General features: G+C 51.5%; 1 protein-coding gene across 3 annotated transcripts in view; it reads left to right on the top strand.

The window, feature by feature from the left end:
* The window catches only part of BSN (bassoon presynaptic cytomatrix protein), a 97353-nt gene that overhangs the window by 38016 nt on the left and 35093 nt on the right, over positions 1–24244 (top strand). For 2 of the 3 annotated variants that reach the window (XM_030043692.1, XM_030043691.1), the window contains exon 3: positions 11665–12447. The exons of the other annotated variant lie outside the window; for it this stretch is intronic. In XM_030043692.1, the coding sequence (XP_029899552.1) occupies positions 11665–12447 (783 nt within the window). The remainder of the gene's footprint in view (positions 1–11664; positions 12448–24244) is intronic. 3 annotated transcript variants of the gene reach the window in all.

Here is a 24244-nt window from a genome sequence, read left to right as displayed (position 1 = left end):
TCCAAAGCTGCCCGAGCAGCTCCTAAAAATGCACAGAAGCTGCACCTGGAAACACAAAAAAACATTAATTGCGTCTGAAGGCCATGGAGGTGCCGTGGAGCCCAGGGGAGATCAAGACCAAGAGTTCTGCAGCTTGAAGGTGGTGGCTGGTTGCCTCTAGGAGACATTTTGCATGTTGTGGCCTTGGTGCCAGGATGTTCTTCCCCCAGTGGATGCCTTCAGCAGAGAAGCTGTTGGCCGACTGTTTTTACTGAATAGAATAGCCGCCGTTCAGTGTTTGTGGTCTGTAGGACGGCAAGTAATGGACTTAGACCACAAGGAAGATTTAGGTTAGTATTTAGGGAATGTTTTCTAGCAGTGAGGATGGTTAAGCCAAAGCCCCTTTATTCTCCCTTTTGCTGCCCACCCAGTAAATCCACAACTGATGGGAAGTTTTAAAGACCAAATTAGACAAACATCTGTCGGCAGCGATGCAGGCTTGTTTGATCCTGTCTGGGGGCAGAGGATAGAGCCAAAACCTTTCAGAGGCCCTTAGAGCCCTCTCGTCTTGCTGCTTCTGAACACCAGGGCAAAATCCCGAAGCCTTTAATGTGGGTTTATTGGAACAAAGCAGCAGTGTAAATAAAATTCAGGCGCGGGAGCATCTATTGGAAAAAGCAGGGAGCGGGGCAGGGAAAGGCAGTGCTGGGTGCCCAGGCTGGAGAAAACCCCCCAGTGCCTCCCATCTGCTTCTCAGAGAGTCATAAAAATACTCAAGGTTTATGACAGGGCCCCGAGTCCCGTGGGAAAGCATTCTGTGTTTGTCCGGGGTCACTGGAGCCCGGAGGTTGTACCTGCCCCTCTTACCGGTCGATGTGTGGTTGGTACAACAGTTTTCCCAGGGCAGTGCTCAGCGCTGCGGTTCGTTACCCCTCTGCCGTGGGAAGGGGGCTGCCTGGGATGGCTTCGTCATGGGTTTAGGATTAACCCTCCTTCTGGACACCTTCCAGGTCCCCCTCTCGGGTCTCTCCTATCTGAGCGTGGTAAGTCCTGGCTGGACGGGACCTTTCTTTCCCCTGCCTCCTCCGCGAGGTCCTGAGTGCCGTCCCTCGTCATAGCCCTGTCAGGCCTCCGTCCTCCAGTGCACTGCATCCCGCTGTGCTTCACTGCAGCTCTTAAGCCCCGTCACAATCATCTAATGAAATTCCTGGAGAAACCAGTACAGCCAGCTCCTGAGGAGGGCTGTGCGGGACACCCAGCAATGTCCAGACCGTGAACAGAAGGGGGTATGTGCTGTGCCTGTCTCCTCCCAGGCGCACATCCAAACTTTGTGCCTATTTATTTGCATCCTCTAAGTAACACAATAACCCAAATGAAGGTACAGGCTGTCCGAGTGATTTCAGGCAAGATCACACCTGCCCTGGGCAGCCTACACTATTGCTCCTTTGGTCAGCATTTGGTAACAACCCGGGGTGTCTTGGGATCATGGCATCTGCTTGCTTTTCCTTTGCCGCAGCCATAGATTTGTGTTTCATAGATTGTGTGGCTAGCTGGATTATAAATTATTCATGGCAGGGAACTTATCGTGTTTATCTGGAATAATTGAGCAATTAAATCTGTTTAGGTATGTAAAAAGATTGTGCAATAGCTTGTCTATCTTCAGGCCTTAAATTCTGCAAGAGCATTTATTACATATTTAATCCAGAATAATAATAAAAAAGAAAGGCAGAAAATACATTCTGCTTTGATGCATTGATCCACTCCGATACATTCATTTGCAGAAGTTGTTCTCTCCAGCCACTTCACTCATAAATACCTATTGGCCCAGGATAAATGAGACCTAACTTGGCTCCTTCAGTTTGAAGAAAATGTGAGGCCATAACACCTGGTCTGTGACTCTGTCTCTGAAAATACTTTGGGCTATTTATGCTAGCACCAGGATTGTCTTTATTGCTTAAAACTTCTGTCCCAGATGCTTGCTACTGGGTCAGAGGATCACGATCCTCTCTGCCCTGTACCGTACTCAGATGTTGATGCTGCCAAGGTAATGCGAAGTTTGGGGTGTAAAAGGACCTTCAGATATTCAAGTGTGCTTAGTTTAGTCCCTGACCTACAGCCATTATCTCCTATTGCTGTAATTATCCAGGAGGATTCCCAAAGGAGCCAGAAACTCATGGGCAAGGCTGCAGCAGGGACCACTCATAACTGAGTAAATGCGGAGCCATGCAGTAAATGAATGATGATTTTATTTTGTGTTACCAATAGGAAACTGGGCTGCTTCTAAATTAATCTGTTATAAGTTTATTTATCGAGAGCAGCCTATGCTCTTTATAGCATTATAGCTATGAATTGCATCGCTGCTGTATGTGGTAGCCACTCTGCACCCAGAGAAACCCCGTGGCCTCATGTATTTCTCTCCTTTGGGCAGGAGTACCGGTGAAAGGAAAGTTTTTTGAGCTCTTCCGCTCCCTCCCAGGCTGCTATTTTAGTTCTGCAGAAGACAATAAGTGAGCAGGACCGGAGGCTCCTGTTACTCTGGACATCCGTCCTTTGGCTGGCGGCAGGGTACGGGAGCAGCAGCAGAAAAAGGCAAAGCGAGCCATTAGGCTTTCCTTGACCGAGAGGGCTCGTGTGGAGGTCCCGCATTACGGAGCGGGAGGGGGACCTGGGGCTGCACTTAGAGCACACTGACGTGCAAAGCTCAAGAGGTTAAAACCTGGGGTGAGCTCTTTGCAATCATCCCTGGCCAAGCCCAGGGGACAGCATCCTCTGAGCACGTATAGACATATACGTCCAAACCTTTCATGCGCTCCTGCGGACAGGGAACAAAGGCTGTCTAAACAGGAGCTAGTGAGGCAGCAAATTGCACAAGAAACCTTCCCTAATGAACTGGAAGGACTTGTCCCTTCGCCTCGGGCGGTGGCACTGCCAGCGTGCTTAGCTAGGCAGCGCCTTGCTTTGGAGGGGGGACCCACTCTCTGCGGGGAGCAGAGGAGCAGTGCCTGGGTCTGGCGCTGGAAAGGTTTCCTCCTGCCCATCCGCTTCTCTCTGCCAGCAAGGGCGAGTAGTGAAGAACGGGATGCTTGCGCTTACCGAGGAGCTAGCAGCTCAATCAGCGCCTTAGCCAAGGGGGATGCTACTGGGGGAGCACCGTCCTACGTGCGATGGCAGATCAAGGTTAGTTGCGAAGCTGTTCAGCGTGCACTTGTTTTCTTTGAATATTTGCTTCATCTCCGCATCGGTGGCTGCGTGGTATGGGTAAAGGTCGTCCGAACGGCGAGGCGCAGGAGCTGGAGGTTGCCTTTAAAACCCAGAGGGTCTGCAGAGCCTCATGTGGGTTAATGCCTCCTCATGCCCTTTGGGAAGAGAAGACTTGCTCTAGCAGCCTTCAGTTAGTTCGGGGAGTGCTAACTAGAGAAAAGAAAACTGGTTAAGAAGTGACTAATAGGATGAAATGGCACTGTCTTATTCCACAGCTCGATTCTCTGGACAAGCGCAGCTTCCCATCTGTTATTTGCAGTGAGGGAGATGGGTTTGGGGGTTGGGTCCTCTTGCTCGCCAGCAAGCGAGCAAGTTGATTATTTTCTGGCAAGCATTAGCAGCGTGATTACTGATGGCTGTGGTGGCTTCCCCTTCTGGGCAGGAGTGCTAAGGACTAGGTTTTATTTGTATGGAGATGTTTGAAGATAAAGATGAGCATAAGGTGGCCTTTTTCAGAAGTGCCTTGGTGACCAATTCCCCTGTCAATTAAGTGCCGAAACACTCCTAATTGCACAGTTCCTCTAGAGCCCTGGGTTCTCCTCAAACTGTGCTTTAGTTTTGGACCAGGAAGCTTCAGCCCACGCTGCCTGCATGTTTGAATCCGCCTCCTCTCCGCCTGGATGCACCCGTGAATTTTGGTGATGTCTTGACATGCAGCGTGGCCACAGACACACAACAGCTCCTGCACCCCGGGCCGCTCATGGTCCTCCAGAGGTGCCTTAGGAGACTTCATCTCCTGATGTTATCTCTTCCCCCCCAGATCAGACCCTGGCTGGTACACCACATTGCAGCCTCCCACGGGATGCTTTGCAGGATTCTCATTTCATTTGCACGCAGGCTGTGCACTGATCCAAACAACAGGGGCTGCTTTTCCTACCCTCAACGTGCGAGCTTCATGGCAAGCTGTCCCTGCGTTGCTGTAGGAGAAATAGGCAATAGTTCTGCTTTAAAAAACAACCCCAGAACTTCAGAATAAGACAAGTATTTGTATTTGTCGTATGTTCCACCAGCCAGTCTGAGATGGTGTGGGAAGCCTTCTCCACACGGTGCCTTTAGGTTTTTCTGTGCATCAGCAGCTCTTCCAGGATTTGCTGAGCTTTCCCTGCTCTCCTACAGGCATTCCCACCTCCTGGCTTCCCAGGAGTACCCCAGCTCCCCACCGCAGCTTGCTGTTCCCTCTGTTCTCTAGCCGAGGGCTGCCTTCTAGTACTGCCTCTTCTCTTGGATCAGGATGTTGCTTTAATTGCAGGGTACGTGGCTTTGGCAGATTTCAGCATGACAATATAAAATGCAAGACGTACTCCCCAGAGAGCCCCTCTAGAGTGGATCCGGGAGGCATGGAGGGGAAGGGACGTTTCGCTGACTGGCTGATTTCGTGAGACAACAGTTCATCTGCAGGCAGAGCTGATGAATTGAAGGCACATAAGGACACTCTCAGGCAGGTCACTGGCAGCTCTCGCAGCTCTAAGGAGAGGCCAGGCTGTTGCAGTATTCCTCCAGGATAAGCCAGTAGCACCCATTAATGAAACCCTTCTTCATCCAGTCAGCAAATCCTTGGCGTTGAGCCTCCCTATTAGCCTGATTAACACAGTACCTTCATTACCCAATTCCAGCTTTGGTTATTTTTATACTCCTCTAGTTCTGGCTGTACTGGTGCCTGCGAAAGGCAGAGGAGGGAGCTGTAACGGTGGCCTTGGGGTGCATCTGCTGGGGCTTGGCTTTGTCGGAGGTGGCTCTGGGGCAGGAGCCTGCTTGGGGCTCTCAAGAGTCGAAGAGTTCCTGCGAAGGCTTGCTGTCTTGCTCTTTCCAAAAATGTGGGGTTTTTTTCTGGATTTCCAGTTTTGTAGAATATTAAATACACATGTTTTGGGCAACTCGGAGAAAACCCACATTCCTTTTCTCCTCTGATTTCCCATGAACTTGGCTTCTTGGTTTTGTTAGTTGTGCACCCTGTTGTCTCATGCAAGAGGAGGAGGATGGGTTGTATCTTCTGCTGAACAAAGCTCCTTTGCTCCATCCTGTTCAAAGTGGTCAACTTTGGATGGGATTTATCACGCTTGACTCGAGATGACTTTGGAGCTGTTCTTCCCAGCCTAAAATAATCATTTAAAGCAAGTCAGATGGACTGTGCTCCTGCAGTGCCCAATGGCCTCCTCTGATACGAGGTCATATAGCTAGCAAGGTCAGATGGCTTTGGCGGCAGTGATGTGTTGTAAATGCGTAAAGCTGGTGAGGAACCCTTCAGTCTCAAGTCTGCAAAGTCTTAAACATGGTTATCTAATGCTTTCCTATTCTCTTTGGTTTTATTGTATTTATGTAGTAGGATAGCATCCTGGGTGACCTCCAAACGATTCAAAATAACCAACCCTCAGCAAAGACAGAATTATTCTTCATTATAATCCTAAATTTTGGCTTGAAGAGATCTTGGATATTCAGTTAAGAAGTCTTTCTGCTTACAGCTCATTTTAAAGCTTCTCCTGTCTACTGCAAAGGCTGAACTCTATACTTGAGATACTTTTAGAGCTGTATTGTCTTACCTCAGGAGAACAAAACAAGCTGCACATTACCAGCACTCCCTTGCATCTCCTGGTAACAAATCCCGGGGACGGGCTGTTTCCATATAGTTTCCTAAAATAGGTGGTGTTAGAATAACTTTAGAAGCCTTATAAACTCAAGCTGTCTCTATTGTTTCAGATAATTTTTAACCGGGTGCTTTTCTTGGTGTTTTTCTAGAGGGATCGGTAAGATGCAGCGCACAGGGATGCTTTTTGGTCCCCCATACCTGTGCAAAACCCTGCTCCCCTGTACTGCACCCCTCTGCAGAGGGTCAGGATCTGGCCCACCATGCCTATGCCTGTCTATAATTCTTATCGGTGTTTAAATCTGCCCTGGGCACAGCCAGCATGTGCTGTGTATGTTCCTGCTACAATTTTTTTAAGGAAATGCTGATTGGAAAGTTTTCATTCCTAATAGGATTTGCAAATGGTTGGTGCTCGCAGCTGCAGGATGGCATTGAGAGGGGGAGGCACATCTGGCAGTGGTGACCCAGGTTGCAGACCCGTCCATGCATTAGGGAATAGCGGGATTTGGGAAGGGGGTTAGAGGAGTAGTCTGGGATGTCGCAGGGGTCTGCGATGGGAAGGGTAAGCCTGGTGGTCATGGGTGCATTGTTCGCTGCTTGCTGGGCTGGGGCAGGTCAGATATTGGATGCAGACATGCCAAATGTCAGTAAGGATGGAATAGTTCAAACTTTCAAAGCTTTTGAGATCAGTATGGGTATAAAATACCCCATGGATGAAAGGCCTGCAAGCTTTACCTCCCTGAGTCTTCTGCTGAGCCCAACAGCATGTGTATAATTTGCTTTAATGGTTAGAAACATCTGCTGTTAAAAGTGATGCTTAATATATTTGGCTTCCATTTCCAGTCATTAGTTCTTTTTATGCCTTTTTCTGCCTAATTAAGAACCTTTTAGTACCTGATATTGTTTCCCCTGAATGTGCTGCTATATCGTAATCAAGTCACTTCTTAATCTTCTCTTTGATAAACGAAAAAGATCAACCTCTTCAATTCTCTCATTTCAGACATTTTCTGCATCCCTAGAATCACTCTTACAGATCCGGTCTATATCTCCCGCAGTGTTTTACTAATCTCCTTAAAATGTTGGTGTGGAACCATTGAGGGCTCTGGAAGGAGTCCCTCGGTGCTGGAAGAGGAGGCTGAGCCACCTCCTCACTCCTACCTCCAGCTCCAGGCTTCCCGCATGGAGCGAGCGCAGGTTTGCCAGGCAGCAGACATGCGTCTTCACCGATATTTATCATTTTACCAAAATCTGCCGTGTGTGAATGGTGTTAGCCATAATGAGATGAAGACATTACCAGAGAGATACCTAAGCAGTGGTGAATCCTTGTTGTCTCCCAGATCAGCCAGGTAACTAGTCCTAAATCCATTTAGCGTATTCACTATTCATATTTTATAATGCTTTTTTTTGTCAGCATGTCATGCATTACTAGGTCAAAACACCTTTTGGACATCAAGGATATTGCTTCTGTGCATTACTAATATCAAATGTGCAGAGAATAAAATCAGGTTTGCTTGCTGTGACCTATTTTTCCTAAAACCACGTTGACTGGCGTATATGCGTGCCCTTCAGGTCTCTGCTGTGTGAATCCAGCACTTTCTGTCTTGGACAGATGTCTGGCTAGCTGTCCCCTTCAGGCCATACCTTTGCCTTCTTGGATATTCAAGCAGAAGACCCTTCCAGTCGTCTAAAATTTCCTCTTAAAAATGAACATCAGCACGCAGCAGTTTTCTTAGCTCTCTTAGATCTCTTGGATGCAAAATTATTCAGATCTGCCAAATTTAAATATCTTCTGGTGCTGGTAGATGTTGTTGAATGTTCTTCTTCGTTGCTAATAAGCTGGAAACACTTCATCCTCGTAATGAGTGTTATCCTGCTTCTTCCCAAATGTTCAACGACAGTAATTACAGCACGTCTGCCATATCTGTCTCATTAACAGCTTTACCATCTCGACCCAGTGATGGACCCCGTCCTTTCTAGGATGGCCTTTGTCCCTAATGCCCTCGATCAATCCTTCCTACTGCTCCCCAAGAGACTTCTTCCTGAAGCTCCTTTGTTTTCATATAGCTTAAGCACCTCACAGCTTCTCGGTTGACATTGGTGTGCTGAGCTGTGATATTCGCTGATTTTATATTTCTAATGGTGCCCTCTGTTTTGCACAGCAGCCACCTTCACTTTTAGCTGGCCCCATTTGTTCTTCATTGAGGCATCAGTTTGGTTTCAGAGCTATCATCTACATCCCCATTTTCTTTGTATTTTTCAGTAATTCCCCCAGGCAGATTTCCTGGGGTGAAGGAGATTAGCGTGCTCTGAGCAGCCAGTCTCAGACTATTCAAGAGAGTGCAGTTTTGTCTGCCCTTATGTTAGGGTGTAATGGTGACTTCAGCATTCCCACAAGGTTAGCTGGAACTAGAGTTTTCAATAATGTTGAGTTTTTCTCTTCTCACCGATAGACGTTTCATTCTGCTAGTTACCCACAGTGTTAGCAGTGATGAAGAAGTAGTAGGATAAATTATTCTTTTCATATTCTTGCCCCCTATTTCTCTACTGTTCTCTGAGCATCTTCCCCCTGCATGATGAGTCTGCAGGCAAGAAGAGGAGTGTTTAGAGGATGGCAATGCAAGCCAACCGAATAGTCCACAGTTTCATCTATTTCTGTCTTATTTGCCCAGCTTTCCACCAAATCAAAACTTTCAGGGGTTGGATTAATAAAGATTTATGCCCAGGCTTTTCCATCCTCCTTTCTCTTTCTTGGGGGAAGGATGTTTGGCAAGACAACTTGGCCCTTCCTCTTTACTATCTTCCCTCCAGGATCCTTTAAGTTGTCTTTGATCTGTGTAATCCACACGTGTCATCAGTTGCATCTGCAGAGGCCAGTCAGGCAATTTGTGATAATCCCAACTAAATTTACATTTCAAATGCTTGCTCTGGGAGTGCACCTCCCCGCTGTATTCCCTGCAGCTTTCTCCTGATCCTCAGGACGAGACATTCCTCAGCAGTTGCTCATCAAGTCACTGAGAGCAATTTGATGGTTCCTATGCCATCTGAAAGCCCCCTGGCTTTTTTCTGTCTCGGTCGCATAAGCCAGGTTTATTGTGGAAAGCGAGGAAGCTCCGATGATCATGTTGCTCCCCAGCCCTGGGCTCAGGAAGGTCCTGGTGGGCTTGTCCATGAGCCATACGCAGCTTGCATGGCCACGGGACCCGGGGACGGTACCTCCCGGTGCCCGGGCAGCAGTTCTCCTGCACAAGCCTCGGCCAGGGGCAAAGCAGGCACCACGCGTGGTGCAGGCAGGGGGTGAACCAGCAAAGCCGGAGCTGTGAGCTGTTCAGTATTCACCAGCAGCGCTTGCTTCTCGTTAAAGCTGGCAGACAGTCAAGAGCAATCAATTGAATTCCCTCAATATTTTGTTTGATTGTTTGGAAGTTTATGCAGGAGAGTGGCAAAGTATTTTTCCTATTCCAGAAAATAAGCTAAATCTTGTGCCAGGCTACAATAAAAACAGACTATGCAAAACCAGGAGTGTGGAGCGTGTCCTTTGCTGCGTACCTTGCGGTCGCGGTCCCTTAAAATCTAGATGCAAACAGTCCTGACGGCGGGTTTGGGAAGATCTCCTCTTCCCCCAATTTCCACCTCGCCGGAGGGTCTTAAAGTGTGGGTAAGGAGATTATGCAGAGAGGGAAGATTTGCATTTCTTGGATACTGGGAACTTTGCGGGGAGAGAGAACCTGAATAGAAAGGATTGGTTCTCCCTTAATTGGAGCTGATGGGGATGGTGGGCAAAGCTGACAGGATTTTGGGAGACACTCTCCTGAAATAGAATAGTGGGAAGAAATTCCAGGGGGTGTGAAAGCAAAAATAACATGGGGAATTCTGTATGTCAGAAGAGAGACAGCAAGACCATAAGAAATTATAAAAACTACAGCAATATTTTCAGGAACTAAATATAATGTGGCTTATTTGGAAGGGCTTAGAGAAACAACGATGCAATGCAAAGTTGCTAGGGAAAAATTGAAGCTGCTTTTCGCTCAGCTCTGTGTGAAATATTCGAGCAGAGGCTGGTAGGGATAGTGGCGTGGGAGCTCAGCAAGCACAGTGAAGGCTGAGAAGAGCACAGAGCCGACGTGCAACCAGGCTTGTAAGGTGATGGGAAGAGCTTTGCTGGAGACTAAGAGGCAATGCAGAGCTCTCTGCCACCCGGCGAGCCAGCCAGGTGCTGGGCAGAGAGTGGAAGGGGCATAGTGGGCAGGTGGAGGTTTGTTCGTGCACCCCTCTCTAACTTTAATCCATCTTTCCCAGTTGATGTGAATTTCCTCTATTTTAAAAAGTCATTATTTAAAGGCTGGGCTTTATGAGAGTCTTTCTGGGGAGGGAACCTGTAAGGAGGGGTTCGGGGCACATCTGCCTCCCCTCTCGGGGACTCGCCGTCCTGTCCCATCCCAGGACCTGCCAAAACACCCGACTGCATCTCTGCAGGCAGCTCCTGCGAGCAGGAAAAGGTTAAAACGTGCCTGCGGTTGGAGTAGAGGGGGAAAAACCCTGTGGCCACGTTATGAATCGGTTGTGCAGCGCCCGTGCCTCCAGCTGCAGGACCAAAAGGCCACGCAGACCTGGAGACGCGGGGCTGGGTGAGGCGATGCGGCACGTGGTGGCCCGTGGGACGTGCAGCCCCAGGAGAGCGCAGGGACTGGGACCCGTCGGGTGCTGCGCGTGCAGCAGCCTGTGCCAGGCTCTGGGTCCGCTTGTCCTGGACGCTGCTCCAGTTTTTGGGAATGCTTTGGTCTTTTTTGCCACCTTAGTTGCTTGTCTCGGAGAAATCTTTTGCAGGCAGACCCAGCTGTCCTGCTGACTGTGCTATATATTAAAATTTGCACAGCCGCTGAGCATCCTGGGGATTCCTCATATGGGAAGGCTCACAGCTTTTATACAGCCTCTTTAATTAACTTAATTCAGACATTAGCGTGTCACAGGGAACGTCTCTCGAGGGGGGAAGTCTTTCATTTATCACCACTTAGCCAGGGAGCATTATATTTTTCATTTGCATCCAAAAGTTCATCGTGGCGAGAGTGAGAGTTAACCGCTTAATCCCCTGCTAGCACCTTGCCGGCCCAGCAGCACAGATGCATCGTGCAAGGAGAACCCGTTCCATGCTGGTCCCTTATGGGCTGCAGTGCCAAATTTTTGGGTGGGATATCACAACCACCGCACCGATTCCAGAAAAGCCATCTCTGCTGGCCCCGAGGAAGCATCAGGCATGTCACGGCGGCTTTTCCTCCGGGAGGTACCCAGTGGCAGTAGGCAGCATGCTGGCACTGGGGAGCGTTGCAGTTGTGCACGTGCATTATAGCAGCATTCCTCTAGAGCTGCGCCAGACCTCCTGCCAGCCCTCTGCTCCTGTCTGAGGGGCCCTGGCTGTTTTCCGTGCTAGCTCTGGTTGCCAAATGGGAGGCAAAAAAACAGGCTTTAGGGAGGTGGTGGGGCCGGGAGCCCTCAGAAAGGCCGCTCTCTGCTGAGAGAGGCACAAAAAGCGCTGTCTGCAGGCAGAGCCTCGTGGCTAGCAGAAGCTTTACAGCAGAAGCCTTGGAAGGAAACCAACGCTAATTAAAGCTTGCTTTCACACCAGCGTGTTGTGCCGTGGGTACCTGTGACAGATGGGGTCTGTTCGCCCTGACTGCGAGATACTTTTTGTGAAGAATGCGGTACCGAAACGTTTTTCAGGGGTTGATGGCTTGTTCCTGTAGCTCCATAGGGTTTGTTTAGGGGAACCTAAGGGTGCGCTGGGGCTGCCTGTGGGCGGCTGTAGCCTGCCCACCGCTCACTGCCCGTGTCCTCTCCTTGTCTCGCAGGTGAAGGAATGGTTGTGCTTGAACTGCCAGATGCAGCGGGCGCTGGGGATGGACATGACCACCGCTCCTCGCTCCAAGAGTCAGCAGCAGCTGCACTCTCCTTCGCCATCCCCCTCCCACTCCCCGGCCAAGCACCCGCAGCCCCCGGGTGTGGATAAGTCCCCGCCGGCCACCCGCACCCTGCCGCCTGAGCCACCCAAACCTCAGCCCGCGACGCCGCAGAGGGAACCGCACGGCCAAGGCCAGCCAAAACCTCAGGAGGCGGCCAGGTCCTCCCCACAGCATCAGCAAGCCAAGCCTTCCTCCTCTGAGCAGAGAAAGACGACGGGAGACGCGGGGGCGAAGCCTGCTGTCCCGGCCCCTGGGGCTGGACCACAGGAGCAGCCCCAGGAGGGGCTCACAGGGAAGCTCTTCGGCTTCGGAGCATCCCTCCTGACCCAGGCGAGCACGCTCATGTCCGCCCAGCCAGAGGCGCCCCCTCCAAGCCAGCCGTCTCCTGGCAAAGTGCCTCCAAAAATCGTCTTCAGCGATGCCAGCAAAGAAGCTGGTCCCAAAGCCCCGGGGGCACAGGGCCGGGCTGGTGCCGCACCGGCCGTGAAGCCGGGCAAGCCGGAGCAGGGTGTCAAGCCAAAGGAAGTGCCGAAAGCAAAGGTCTCGTGCCCCCTCTGCAAGGCGGAGATCAACGTGGGCTCTGGCGAGCCCCCCAACTACAACACCTGCACGACCTGCCGGCAGCAGGTCTGCAACATGTGTGGCTTCAACCCCACGCCTCACCTGGTGGAGGTAAGGGGGCTGGCAGGGGCGGGTGCCTTCCAATCCGAGGGCTGGTGCTCTCTCTTCGCTTAAAATGGAGAAAAGATGGTGCATTTTCCTTCAAAGGTTTGAAAAAGCCTTTAAGAAGCTGCTGAAGCCAAGTCCCTCCTGGGGGAAGGTCCAGGGCTGGAGGCCATGGTCCTCCACCTCTTGACAAAGGCATGGATTTTGTATGTGTACACTGATTTCATGATGGTTTCATGCAAGGAGCGGAGCAAGGGGTGGCTGTTGTTCAGGGCATCCCCAGCAGTGCCCACTGCTCCCCAAAGGTGTCCAAGGGTGAGGAAATAGAAACAGGTCATGTGGGTGCAGGTGCCAGAGTCACCTCCTCCTGGTACTGTGGATGGATGCCTCGGCCAGGCTTGGGATGAGGCTGGTGAAGGACATTCTGCAGCTCCTGCATCCTCAGATGGCGAAGGTGCAAGGAAAATGGTACGGGGGGAAAGTGGCAGGACTTCAGCAGGAGGATTTCAAATCAGTTGAGGGCATGCAATGGCCTGTTGGTATTTACTGCCCTCTCCAGATGGCAAGGGCCCTGCTCGGTTGCGTCTGGGTGCAGGGCAGGGGCATGGGCTGAGCACAGGATGGATGTGGAGACATCCACAGTTCCGTTTGGATGTGAACTGGCTGGGTGTCTTGCAGCCTGCTGAGATGGAGTGCAAGGAGAGGAGAAGAGAGGTTGAGGTGGTCCAAGGTCCACCCAGTCTCACCAACTGTAGTCGAGGAGGTCTCTGAATTGTTGTGATGCCCACCCAGATCATCGTCTCAAGCACCAAAAAGGCACCTTAGCCAACTCTAGCCACCAATGCCTGGAGAGGACAGTGGTGCAACTGAGGCTCAGGTGGAGCATCCTCCTACCCCTTCCACCTTGGGAGGGAGGTCTTCCAGACCCTTGGAGAAGACCTCTGTTAAAGTCTAGACCCTCACCCCCTCCTCTACCGGTGATTCAAGATCCTTACAAGAGGAGGCCCAGGGCTTTCTTCTGGAAGTGCTGCATCTTGCAGCCAGTAAGACACAAACCCGATATCATTAGCACATGGAAAAGTTAATGGAAACTTTAAATGACCAGAAGTAGGATTGCTAATCTTGGCTTCGTTCCATGCTGGATAATTACATTTTATGTCCCTAGCTCCTCCCTGCAGTTTCAATTACACCCAGTAATTTTCTCCTCTTCCTGAAGCTGCTGCTGTTGACGATCACATTTGCAGCGGAGGAGAGCCGCTCTCCCAGCGCTGTGCACAGCATGCGTGTGGAGGTGTAAACCCATCAGATGGCCGCCTCCTTGTGCATAATGTCATTTGCAATGGAAATGCTCTGCTTGTTGCTCCTACCACTGCTTCCTTCTTACCCGGAGGGCTTGGGTGAGAAAAGATGGTGTCCAGGTGTTTAGTCCCTTGGGTAGGGCTGAAGCCCCATTTTGGTGTGCCCTTGGGCAACGATGTGTTTCCAGGCTTCAGAAAGCTCATGGGTTGGTGAAATGGCTTTAACGTGCTCCCCTTGGCACCCGCCTGTTAATTAATTAATTAGAGAATTAATTTGGGATTGGGTTGTACCTGATAATGTCATGCTCTCTGCGGGTACCACGGAAAGGTGACGTCTCCCCAGCGCTTGTCTCCAGGGTCACTAGCTGACACCTGGGATTAAATTTCAGATTTTGAAGGCTGGACTCTGTCTTGGCTCCCTCAGATCTTGAGTAAATGCCTTCAGACACCTTTGGCAAACTCACCCTTGCACTTATGTCCCTCTTAGGGTTTCTTGCTGCTGCTCATCATTGCGATATCTGTGTGCCTTCACATAGAGGGAAGACCCACAGTGAGGCCCCACCTGGGCTTTGTGGTGTCTTGGGTTTTTTTTCCCCCTTATGCAGAATCATTATCTGGCTCAGAATGGATGGGATGGTTTATGGGATTTATTTTTTTTAAGAGTTGAGGAAGAAATGCAACACTTGAGCTGTGAATGTTCGTAACAAAAACTTTCTGAGGAAAGGAAAACATTGCAAGATCTGTTAACACAGTTGGGCATTAGGTGTGCTTGATCTTCTGAGAAAATTGCTCTGTGGTCTGATGCTCTTTTTTCCTGCAGCTCACATGAGCTTGTCCCAAGCCCCAAGACTCGTGCAAATACCAGAACTTGCTCTTTGAAGTAGTGAGGCTTGATCCATTAATTGCTTTATGAATTAGGACCTTGAGTGTAAGCTGCCCTTGGAAGTTGCGTGAAAGCTAATGAGGAGATTTGAGCCCAAGTCTGGTATGTGCAGAGGAGCGCGAGCTGCGGGTGAGACAGACAGCACTCTCTGTATGTACCGCTGGAGCCTGGACAAAGTCTTCACCCCCGGCTTCAAACGGTGTGAGTCACAGGGAGGGAGGGGGCATGGGCCACGGTGGCCTGGTTTTTGGAGGAAGGATGGAGTTTTGCAGCAAAACAGTGCTGAAAGAATGCATTTTCTGCAAATAAAGTTGTATCATCACTGCAAGCAGTCAAGGCTTTGTCACAGTGTTGTCAGTGGGCTGCACATGATTACAGTTTCATAGCAAAACCGTGTAACCAACTTGGGAGGGGAAAAAACCCTAAATAATGTTTGCATCCTCATACAGGACAAGTATTTTTGCTAATGAGGTCATCTTCACTGCCAGGGAGGCACTAATGAACTTGCGCTGAGGGATACTGCTCTCCCCGTATCGGTGCGGGCTGTCACAGCTCAGTGGGAAGCATCACTCAAACTGATACTGGTACTTGTTGGGGGGCTGGGTGACCCCAGTAGTACGATGGGAGCTGGAGGGCACACTGGCAGCGCCGCTTCCCTGGGGACCCTGGCTCCTTGGTGGCATCATGCATAATGCTGAGGGTGAAGAGCATCCTAACACCCACTAACCCTCGTGCTTTAGCATGTGCTGACTTTTGAATTCATCGCGGGTGTTGAGGAATAGTCCCTGCAAGTGGCTGAGGTGGATCTTGGAAGGAGCATGTGGCCAGAGCAGGTCTTTGGAAAGGGGACAGAGAGGTATGGGGGAGCTGCATGGTTAGAGAGACCCCATGAGATGTACTGGCCTGCTGGTGGAGGTGAGACCGTGTTAGGCTGTTGCACACCACTGGAAGCACGCCTCCTGCTGCACGTCTGTGTGTGTCTCTGCCACGTGGATGGGTGACCAGCGGGACATGACAGGTCCCAACTAGCTGGACACATAGTCAACATCAGGAGGGGCAACTGGTCAAACCTCTGGGCTGCTTTCAGCAGCGGGGGGATGTGGCAGGTGTTGCTGACAATTGCTGTTACAACATGGGAAGAAGAAAATTGAGAGTGAAATGCAGAAAGTGGGGAAGGCTTTTGCCCCTATCTGCAGCCCCGTAAAACTTCTGATTTCCCTGGAAAGATGCGTTATTATTTAGCCATGGTATTTTCATCCCCATCCCACTCCTGATCTAAAGATGGAGTCGGAGGCTCCGGGTGCCTGTCGTCCCCTCCCACCCTCTGCAGCCGCCTGGAGAGGTATCCAAGGAGCTGCCTCCTCCCCAGCGTTTCATTCACCCGAGTGCACTCAAACCTAGCAAAAGAGAAGAAAATACTAAAAGTGGTTTTTTTTCTGTGGACTCACCGGCTGAGTTACATAGGTGCCGAGCCACCAAAGAAAAGGATAACTTGCACTTCCCTCATTATCTTTGCACTGCGGTGGGCTTGTGTAGTCTGGTCCAGGTGAAGGTTGCTCCAAGAGCATCCTGCCTGTGAGCAGCTGGGTAGTGCCTCCAAGCCAAGAGCTCCCACAAGATCCACCAGCAAGGCTGGCTTTCCTTTGGCCCTGGGGCTTGGTGGGCATGGTCAGAAGATGATGGTGAGGACTGGAAGCCTACGGCACTTGAAGAGTTCAGGTACAAGCATGGCATTTTGGCAGCGCATCCCAGGAGAAGCGTGTGGGCTGTGGATGACCAGCAGAGAGAGGAAGCCCGAAAGTGTGCCTGACCTCCACTTCTTTTGCTTGCTCGCCATGGTACATGTTACGCAGCTTTAAATAAGTTGTTTGTGTGAATTACCAGAAGTACAGGTGCCTGGAGCTTCCTCCCACCTCATCACACCTCCTCCAGGACCTGGCTCCTGGGAGCAGCACCATGAGCTGTTCCCACCAAGTCGGAGCTGGTGCTTTGGGGCCCTCCCAAATTCCCTACAGCCTCAGCCCGGTGACATGCAAGCAGGAAAGAGGTTTCCGTTGTAGGAAGAGTAAGTGCTGGGCTGTTTCACTGGCGATTTAAAAAATCACGCCTGTTTATGGCAGAGTCTGCTAAGGGAGCAAGTGATCTGGCAAGAGCTGGCTTGCGGCATGATTGCCCTGCACTTGCACAATGCTCTCCTGGTAACCCTGATTGACCCCAATTGACTCCAGCGGGTTTTGTATTAAGGACTGAATGAACTATGCATGTTGTGTTACTAAATAAGCATGGCAGGATGCCCCTTTGCCTAATTAACCAGCCTGAAACAGGAGCGGTGACAAGTTTCGTTGAAGAACGCTGCTGATCCCTGGGTGCCAGGCCGTGGCCTCCAACGGGTGCCTTACCCTCAGGAGGGTCCTCTTACTGATTTGTGGTACTCGCCACAGCACATCCAGATACTGAAATTGCATTTGTTTTCTTTCTTTCCGCATGCATTATAAAAAGCATCCTTTTTTATAACACTTGTGTTGTCATGGGCATGCTATTGTATCTCCCTATCTGGTCTCACCAGTCAATGCTGTTAGGTTCCCCATTATATGCATGTATAATATATGTATATCACATGCATTGTCCTGGATGTGATATCACAAGTCAACAAGATGCAGGAGCAGCATTCGCTTGAGTCCTTCGTGGGACAGCTTCCCCTTCTGCTGCTCCCCTTGTACCTGCAGCCAGGTACAAACAAGCCTGTTCAGATGGATTTCTTGCAAAGAGCTTGTGAATCACCGTATCAAATACTTTCCGGAAAGCCCTGGGCCTCTCTTTCCATCACACTCCAAGACCTCCCGCTGGCCAGAATTGGGCCCTGAGCAGAACAGCTCCCCAGGGCATGATGCTGCACTGCTCAGGTTCGAGATGCTGACGCTGAGGATGCTGACGCTGAGGATGGGGCCGAGCCTGCCCTACTTGCAGAAGCAACCGTGGCAGCTCCTGCGCTTGGCTGCAGGGAGGAACGCCTGCAAAAAAGGGAGTTCAATTAGATGGGAAAAAACCTCCATGAGATCAGCCTTTGTGCAGAACAGGGTGTCGCTGCTGGCAGCCGGAGGATGGGTTAGAGAAGGGGGGCTGAGGAAAGGTTTTGTGCTGAAATTATTTTGGTGCCGGCACATAGATTTCATAGAAGAGGAAAAAGGCGAGCGGGGAGGAGCGTCAGGCTCCTGCCTCGCCTGCCCTCGCTGCAGGTGGGGGCTGGCAGCCACGAGCCCATGTTTGACCCCCGGTGTGCCATGCTTCCCTGCCCCCTTCCCGAGGGTCCGCGCTGTCGCTGGGAATGTAATTAGCCGGTAGCTCCTGGCCAAAGAGGATTAGCCAGGTTAAGAGAGTACCTCCAGCTCAGCGCTGTCCCGGGCTGGAAATCCCAGCCCCAGTCTGGCGTCTGGGGCCACGCACAACTCCTGGGCAGCCCTGCTGCCTCCTTCCAGGGGGAAAAGCAGGATATAGGTGCCTTAAGAAAAAACTGCCTTCTGCCCTCTGGAACGCAGGCAGTGCCCGTGTTGGGGATCCGGCAGCTCACCGCCCTGCAGAGCCCTGTGTCATTCTTCTGTGTGATGCTCTATGTGTGAAACCCTTCCCAAAAAGCTGCCTGCCTGCGCGTGGTGATGGGGCGGGTGGGTGACAAGCGGGGACAGGCGCTTAAAGTTTGCAGGCATCATTTTTCCGTAGGAGTCCAGGTCCTGTTATTCCTACCGGGCTCAGAGGGCCGAAGGGTACCGACAGACAGGCTCTGCAGCCCCTGATGTAGCAGGGAGCAGCTGTTGTCAGTCACCCCTTTGAGGCCGTTTTCCCTGAAATCGGGCGTCCTGCGATGACAGCTTGGCAGGGTCCCCGGGGCTTGGCTGGATGCTGAGATGGCTGGGTCCCCTCTCTGGGGACAGGAGGAGGAGTAAGTGCCACGCTGAAGGGTGGGCAGGGGGTTAGACCCCAGAGTTCCCTGTGGGAGGAACAAATAGCCAGAGATGCGGGCCATAGAGTGCAGCAGTTGCTGGGTTTCTCCCGAATTTTTGTGTAGAAATCACAACTTTTAAAAAATACCCCAGCCCCAGGGCTATAAATATTCCTGTCAGTCACACAAACTTAAGTCAAACCGAGAGCGCTGCGTATGACAGCGCAAGATGAAGCCGGCTTCGCCGGTGTGAGCCCTCAAATCCCTTTACGGATTGGTAATTAACAGCTCGCTGTGACTCAGGAGTTTTCTGTGCTGCTTAACCCACTGTAATTAAGCTGGCTCCTGCTGCTGGGCTGGGCAATGCCGGGGTCCCCGCTGGGTCCTCCTGCAAGCACGGGGGGGCTGAAGTGGGGCTGGGGGTCAGTGGTGATGTCTAACCTGGCAGTCTAGTCTGAGTTAAGAGTGGAGTCCCATCAGAGGGGTGATGCACAGCGTCCACGGGTGTCCCACCCGTGCAATCCATGTTTCTGTAGCTCTGGCAGCCCCTCTGGACCCCGCTGCTGGTTTTTCTGCAGAATCCTATTAGGTGTTACCTCCGTGTCTGCTGCAGACTCTTGTCTTCTGCTGGTCGTGTCTTTGCAGGTTCTAGAACTACTCCAAATGCTGGGTTACGCTTTGCTGAGCCTGCTCTCAGCTTCTGGCCACTCAGAAAATTATCTAAAGAACTGCTGTTCCTTTCTTTAATCAGAAAAAAAACCCCCAGAGCTCCAGATTCCTTTCCTCCTTTAGATGCAGTTATATTATTAACAGACAAATGTCAGCCGTATGTGAACCCTGCTGATTAATGCTTCGGAGGAAGCCGCTGCCCACACCTGCAGATTGTTTTCAATGGTTCATAAAACCAAACTATATATTCAGAGGGGTGACGGTGGCTGAGCGAGGTAAGGGATATCTGCCTTCCTCGCTTCTAAATGAAGATGTATTTGAAGTGAATGATGCTTCCCCGATGCCAGGCTGGTTTTCCAGAGCATATTTGCTGTGCCCTAGGACTTGGAGCTGCTGCCTGTTGTATTGCTGTGCTCCTGGGCTAGCAAGCTGCCTGGGCCAGCAGTGCCAAGGCATCCTCCTGAGCTGTCTTGCTGGGAAGGCAAGCAGGTATGTCAAGAGCAAAGCCCGCGTGCTCACCGTGGCAGTGCAAAGATTCGGGCTTAAAACAGGGAGCCCTTTGGCTTTTGGGGCATCGGTATTGCTGCTGTGGGCCAGCCCGTGGTGCTGGAGGTCGGGTGGGTACCAGGGCAGACACGATACCTGAGTCTTCACCGTAGATTTCCCTCTCAACAGCCCGAAAGCGCGCAGGCAGCCGCCGCGGTGGAGTCCCCACCTCGCTGCGGGGTGGGTGGCTGCCCACGCCGCCGCCTCGGTCCTGCAGCCCCCACGTGCCAGCCGCTGCCCGGGCACGGCAGCCTGCTTCCAGGGCGAACAAGACCCACGGGACAACATTCTCCAAGAGGGTGCCGCAGGCAAACCTGCAAGACTCAACGTCTCGCCGTGAGTCGTAGCAGCATCGCTCGCTGCCGTTAGTGGCAAACCGCCACCCGTCGCGCCCGCAGAAGGTAGCGATGCGGGTGGGTGGGCACGAGGCGGTGCTGGCAAAGCCCTGGGGGAGCAGGGGGGGCTGCTCGGGCTCCGCTGAGCCGGGCCAGCGACTGCAGCCGACAGAAGGGAGGCTCTGCTGGTTCCTGCCGCGGTTCAGGCTGGGAATGCCAAGGGCGACTGGTATCGCCCGTTAGGCAGCAGCGTGGATTTCGTCCTGCTTTAACTGATGGTGAAACTTCATCTATGTGGCATTGATCGTGGTGTTTCATAGGAAGTGCCGAGGAATAGTTCAGGGAAACGCTTTTTGCCCATATAACACGGATAGGTGTTCGTGCCAGATCCTGTCCCCTGCTAAGCTTTGATTGCTTTTCCCAGCAGACGCTTATTTTGGTAGGTGTTGCGAATCTGCTTCTAAGAGGTGATGGTATTCTGTCCGTGAAAGTTTCGTGGCACAGACTCATCCTTCAGAAACCCACCCAAGCCATCCTCGAGCAGACAGAGGGGACCGTCACCTTGCAGCAGGGACGTGGAGACAGACATACAGGGGCTATCACTGGGAGAGGATTTGATATTCACACAAGTTTGGTGCCATGAATATTAAAATTCACCAACCTGGGAAAGGCCTGAGTAACTTTCCATCTCCCGAATGAGGTTTCACAGTTCAGAGCTACTCTGGGAAAGGCTGAGAGAAGATCAATAACTGCCCTATGCACCTCGTTAGGGACTTCCTTGACCTTGAGAAGCTTTGAAGAGAGTTACTGTTGTACACATGAAAGGTTGAAGGCAGCAAAAATAGGCAAAGTAGAAGCACAGAGAGGAAGCAGGACAAGCTAAAGCTGCCATAGTGTTTTATGGATATCAGAAAGGTTTTTATAAATAAGAGCTGGAGACAAAAAAAAACCCAGTTCATTCACAAAATTCAAGTGTACCTGGTTCTAGCACAGAATTTTCTGCCTTTGCTCTTCAAGTCAGACCCAGCAGCTGTGCTGGTGGGGCAGCCCTGGAGCCCCATGCCTCAAGAAGCCCCGTGCCTCTGCTGATTTGGGCAGTGTCACTGACGTCTACTGCAGGACCAACCCAAGAGATGTCCTCATAACTCGTCAGATGAGCTCCACTCGCAGGGAGTCGATGCAGACCTCAGCGGACACGTTGTTCAGGCACACAGCTGGCACAGGGGCCAAGCGAGAGGTTCCCGTGGCATCCTCCTAAAGGTGTGCCAGATGCAACGAAGAGCGGGAGATGCTGAAGGAAAGCAGGGGAGGAGGAGTGTGGCGTTACAGGGGAGGCATGGGGGCTCTCAGCGGGATGGGGACAGCCTGGACCCTCATTCTTGCTCCTGCTGTATCTTGTATTGAACGATTAGTGGATAAAGAAGCTCAGGAGCAGTCCTCAGCACAGGGACCGGCACCCAGCACCAGTAGGTTATCACCATCTCTGCCCTGGGAGAGGTGGTGGTGGGATCAGAGCGGTCTGGGCTGGGGACGCTCGGTGGCCTCCAAACATGCTATGTAGGATTACAGACTACCGCTTTAGGAGTGGTGTTGCTTGGATCATGTCTGTGTTGCTCAGCTTGGTGGGATGACTTGTTGGGGGGTGGTAGGACATGGTAGCACTGACCCTTGAATCCAGGCTGCTCAGTGGGGTGCGTGGGCTCCTGTGTCATGAGACCTCTTCCCTGCCCACAGCAGGGGCTGCTGGTGGAGGTGGAGAACATCTGCCTGTGGCGGACATTGCTCTTAGGAAGACAAGAAGTCTGTGGAGGGGGTTGGGTTGGAGGGGACCTGTGGAGCAGCAGGCTCTGAGCAGCACTGTGGGGACTAACGGTGGAGGCGCACAGTCCCCGGGCAGGTACCAACAGCAGATGGCAAGGTTGGTGGGACCACGTAAATCAGGGTCTCGGTCTGAAGATGTAGTGGGCAGAGAGAGAAATAGCTCTTTTTGTTGGAGATGGTGAGAGAATTTGGCTGTTCAGCTCCTGTTTCCACCCCCTGGGAGCAGGCACAGATTATCCTGACATGCTTGCAGGCCGTTATACAACCTGGAGCTTTCTTCTTCCCTTTTTTTTTTTTTTTTTTTTTTTTTTTTTATAACATGCCATGTTAGTACTTTATTTGGGAACATGTTGGGACATTTAATCGAGCGTTTAATTGGCTTTGTAACACTGACTTTCTGAGTGGGTTGAGGGGGAGGCAGCTTTAGGGCCGTGCTGCAGTGGAGATGGTTTTCCAGCTGTGATGGGAGCATCTCAGACTGACTTTGTTGGTGTTGATCCACCTTCCAAAGCAGCATTGTTTCTCCTAGTGAACCCAGTGGCATTTTGCAGTTGAATCCCACAGTCTTTAGCATCTGTAAAGGTCCATGGAACAAAATTGGAGCGAGGAGAGGAGCTGCCAACGGTGAAGTGTGTGGACATGCTTGGGAAGAAGCCAACGGTGATGCTGATGATGGGATTACCAGCTGGATGTGCACGTGTTGGGGACGGGCATTGCTAGCTCAAGCCAGGCTCTTGTGCCGATTCCCTCCTTCCCACATCAAAACTGTTGCTGGTAAAGCCCAAGGGCAGGGCGAGCCTGCGTGGGCAGCGCAGCCCCTGGTGCTGGAGGCCCGTTGATAGCGTGCTGCTGAAGCAAGCCCAAACCTTCATCAGCCACGTGTGCGTTAGTAAAGGTTGCGTCATTCTCCAACGGCCAACAGGACCCGAAAGACAGTTTTATGGTATCTACAACTCAGCCACTGCAGGGTTTCACCCTGGTTTAATAACGTTTCACATACCATGTACTTCAGCATTCAGTCCTTGCTGTGTGCTGGGATGCCCTGTTTTTCCTGACTACACGTGTGTTGGGGCGAGCTACACGAGGTGAGGACTGTAACATCCCATCTCCTGAGAAGTATATTGAGTGTTGGAGAAAATGCTGCTGGGCAAGGGAAGAAAATCTATGCAAAGAAATGGCATTATTAGTGTGGTTACACGTGAACGCCTGGGAGTCAGCCAGCTGGGTGTCCGTTTTCTTTCTCTGTTAAATGGCCGTGGGCTTTGCTGAAGGGACGCGGCCTGATCCCGTCAGGGCAGTGGTACTGCCCAGGAGGTGCAGGATGAAGAGCTGAGCCCTGGCCATCACCATCCCCTCTCCCTGAGTCTCCCTGCATCGCAGCATAAACTCTGGTCTCCAGTGAAAAGAGACCCTTCTTCCCGGTTGAAAGGGAAGCCTTGTCTAATTAATATTGTCAGGGTTCCGGGGCTCTGCACTGCCACGGTGCCCAAGACTCAGCAGAGCTCTGGTGCAATGTGCCCTGCACACGGTGATCTTCTTCCCGGGCAATGCGGGCAGCAGCAAGGAGCAAGCAGCATGAGCCAGGGCACTTCAGCCTCTTATTTAAAAAAATAAAACCTCACAGCATGTTAAAAGCCAAAGAGCTGAATGGACCCAGGGGTGCACCAAGTGGCTGGCTGCTTCCTCCTCCTTCTGGCCGGGTTGCCGGGCTGATGAGCTGGGGAAGGTGGATGGTACCAGCCTGCAGCAAAAATAAATGCAAAAGTGAAAGAGAAAATGAAAGCAAGGTCTTTCTTTGAAGCACACCAAGGCTCTGAGCCCATGCAGGTCTCTGGAGATTTTGAGCGACGTTTCATTCTTACATTATCCAGGCTGTTTTTTAGTCTTGGTGGTGGACCTGTTAGCATGGCCCATGGCCACCTTGCAGCCACCTTTTGAATGATTTTTTAGATGTAGGGGTCAGGAACTGACTGGAAACACATGATTAGACACCTTTTTGGTTGACATTTGCCACTTAACTTGAGAGGGAAATGTTTCACAGGGACAGTTTGATTTCTGGAGGTCTGAGATCCTCGCAGAAGCTGGGTGCCCATGTGGCACCCCAGGGCAGGTGCTGGCTGGCAAAAGCCCAGGTGCTAGAAACTGTTTTGGTTTTATTGTTTATTTATACTTATTTTCTGCTCTCCCAAAGGAAATTCTTGGGATGGGTCCTGGGGACCCTCCTCCTGGTGTGCGGAGGAGTTGGGTACCAAACCTTTACAGGCACTTTGACCCCCCCAGGGTGTTCATCTGCCTCTTCATCTGCTTAAAAGCT

This window comes from Aquila chrysaetos, chromosome 20 (genome assembly GCF_900496995.4).
Source record: "Aquila chrysaetos chrysaetos chromosome 20, bAquChr1.4, whole genome shotgun sequence".
Lineage (NCBI taxonomy): Eukaryota > Metazoa > Chordata > Aves > Accipitriformes > Accipitridae > Aquila > Aquila chrysaetos.
The sequence above is the reverse complement of the archived record's forward strand: the minus strand, read 5'-3'. Positions and strand labels throughout refer to the sequence as shown.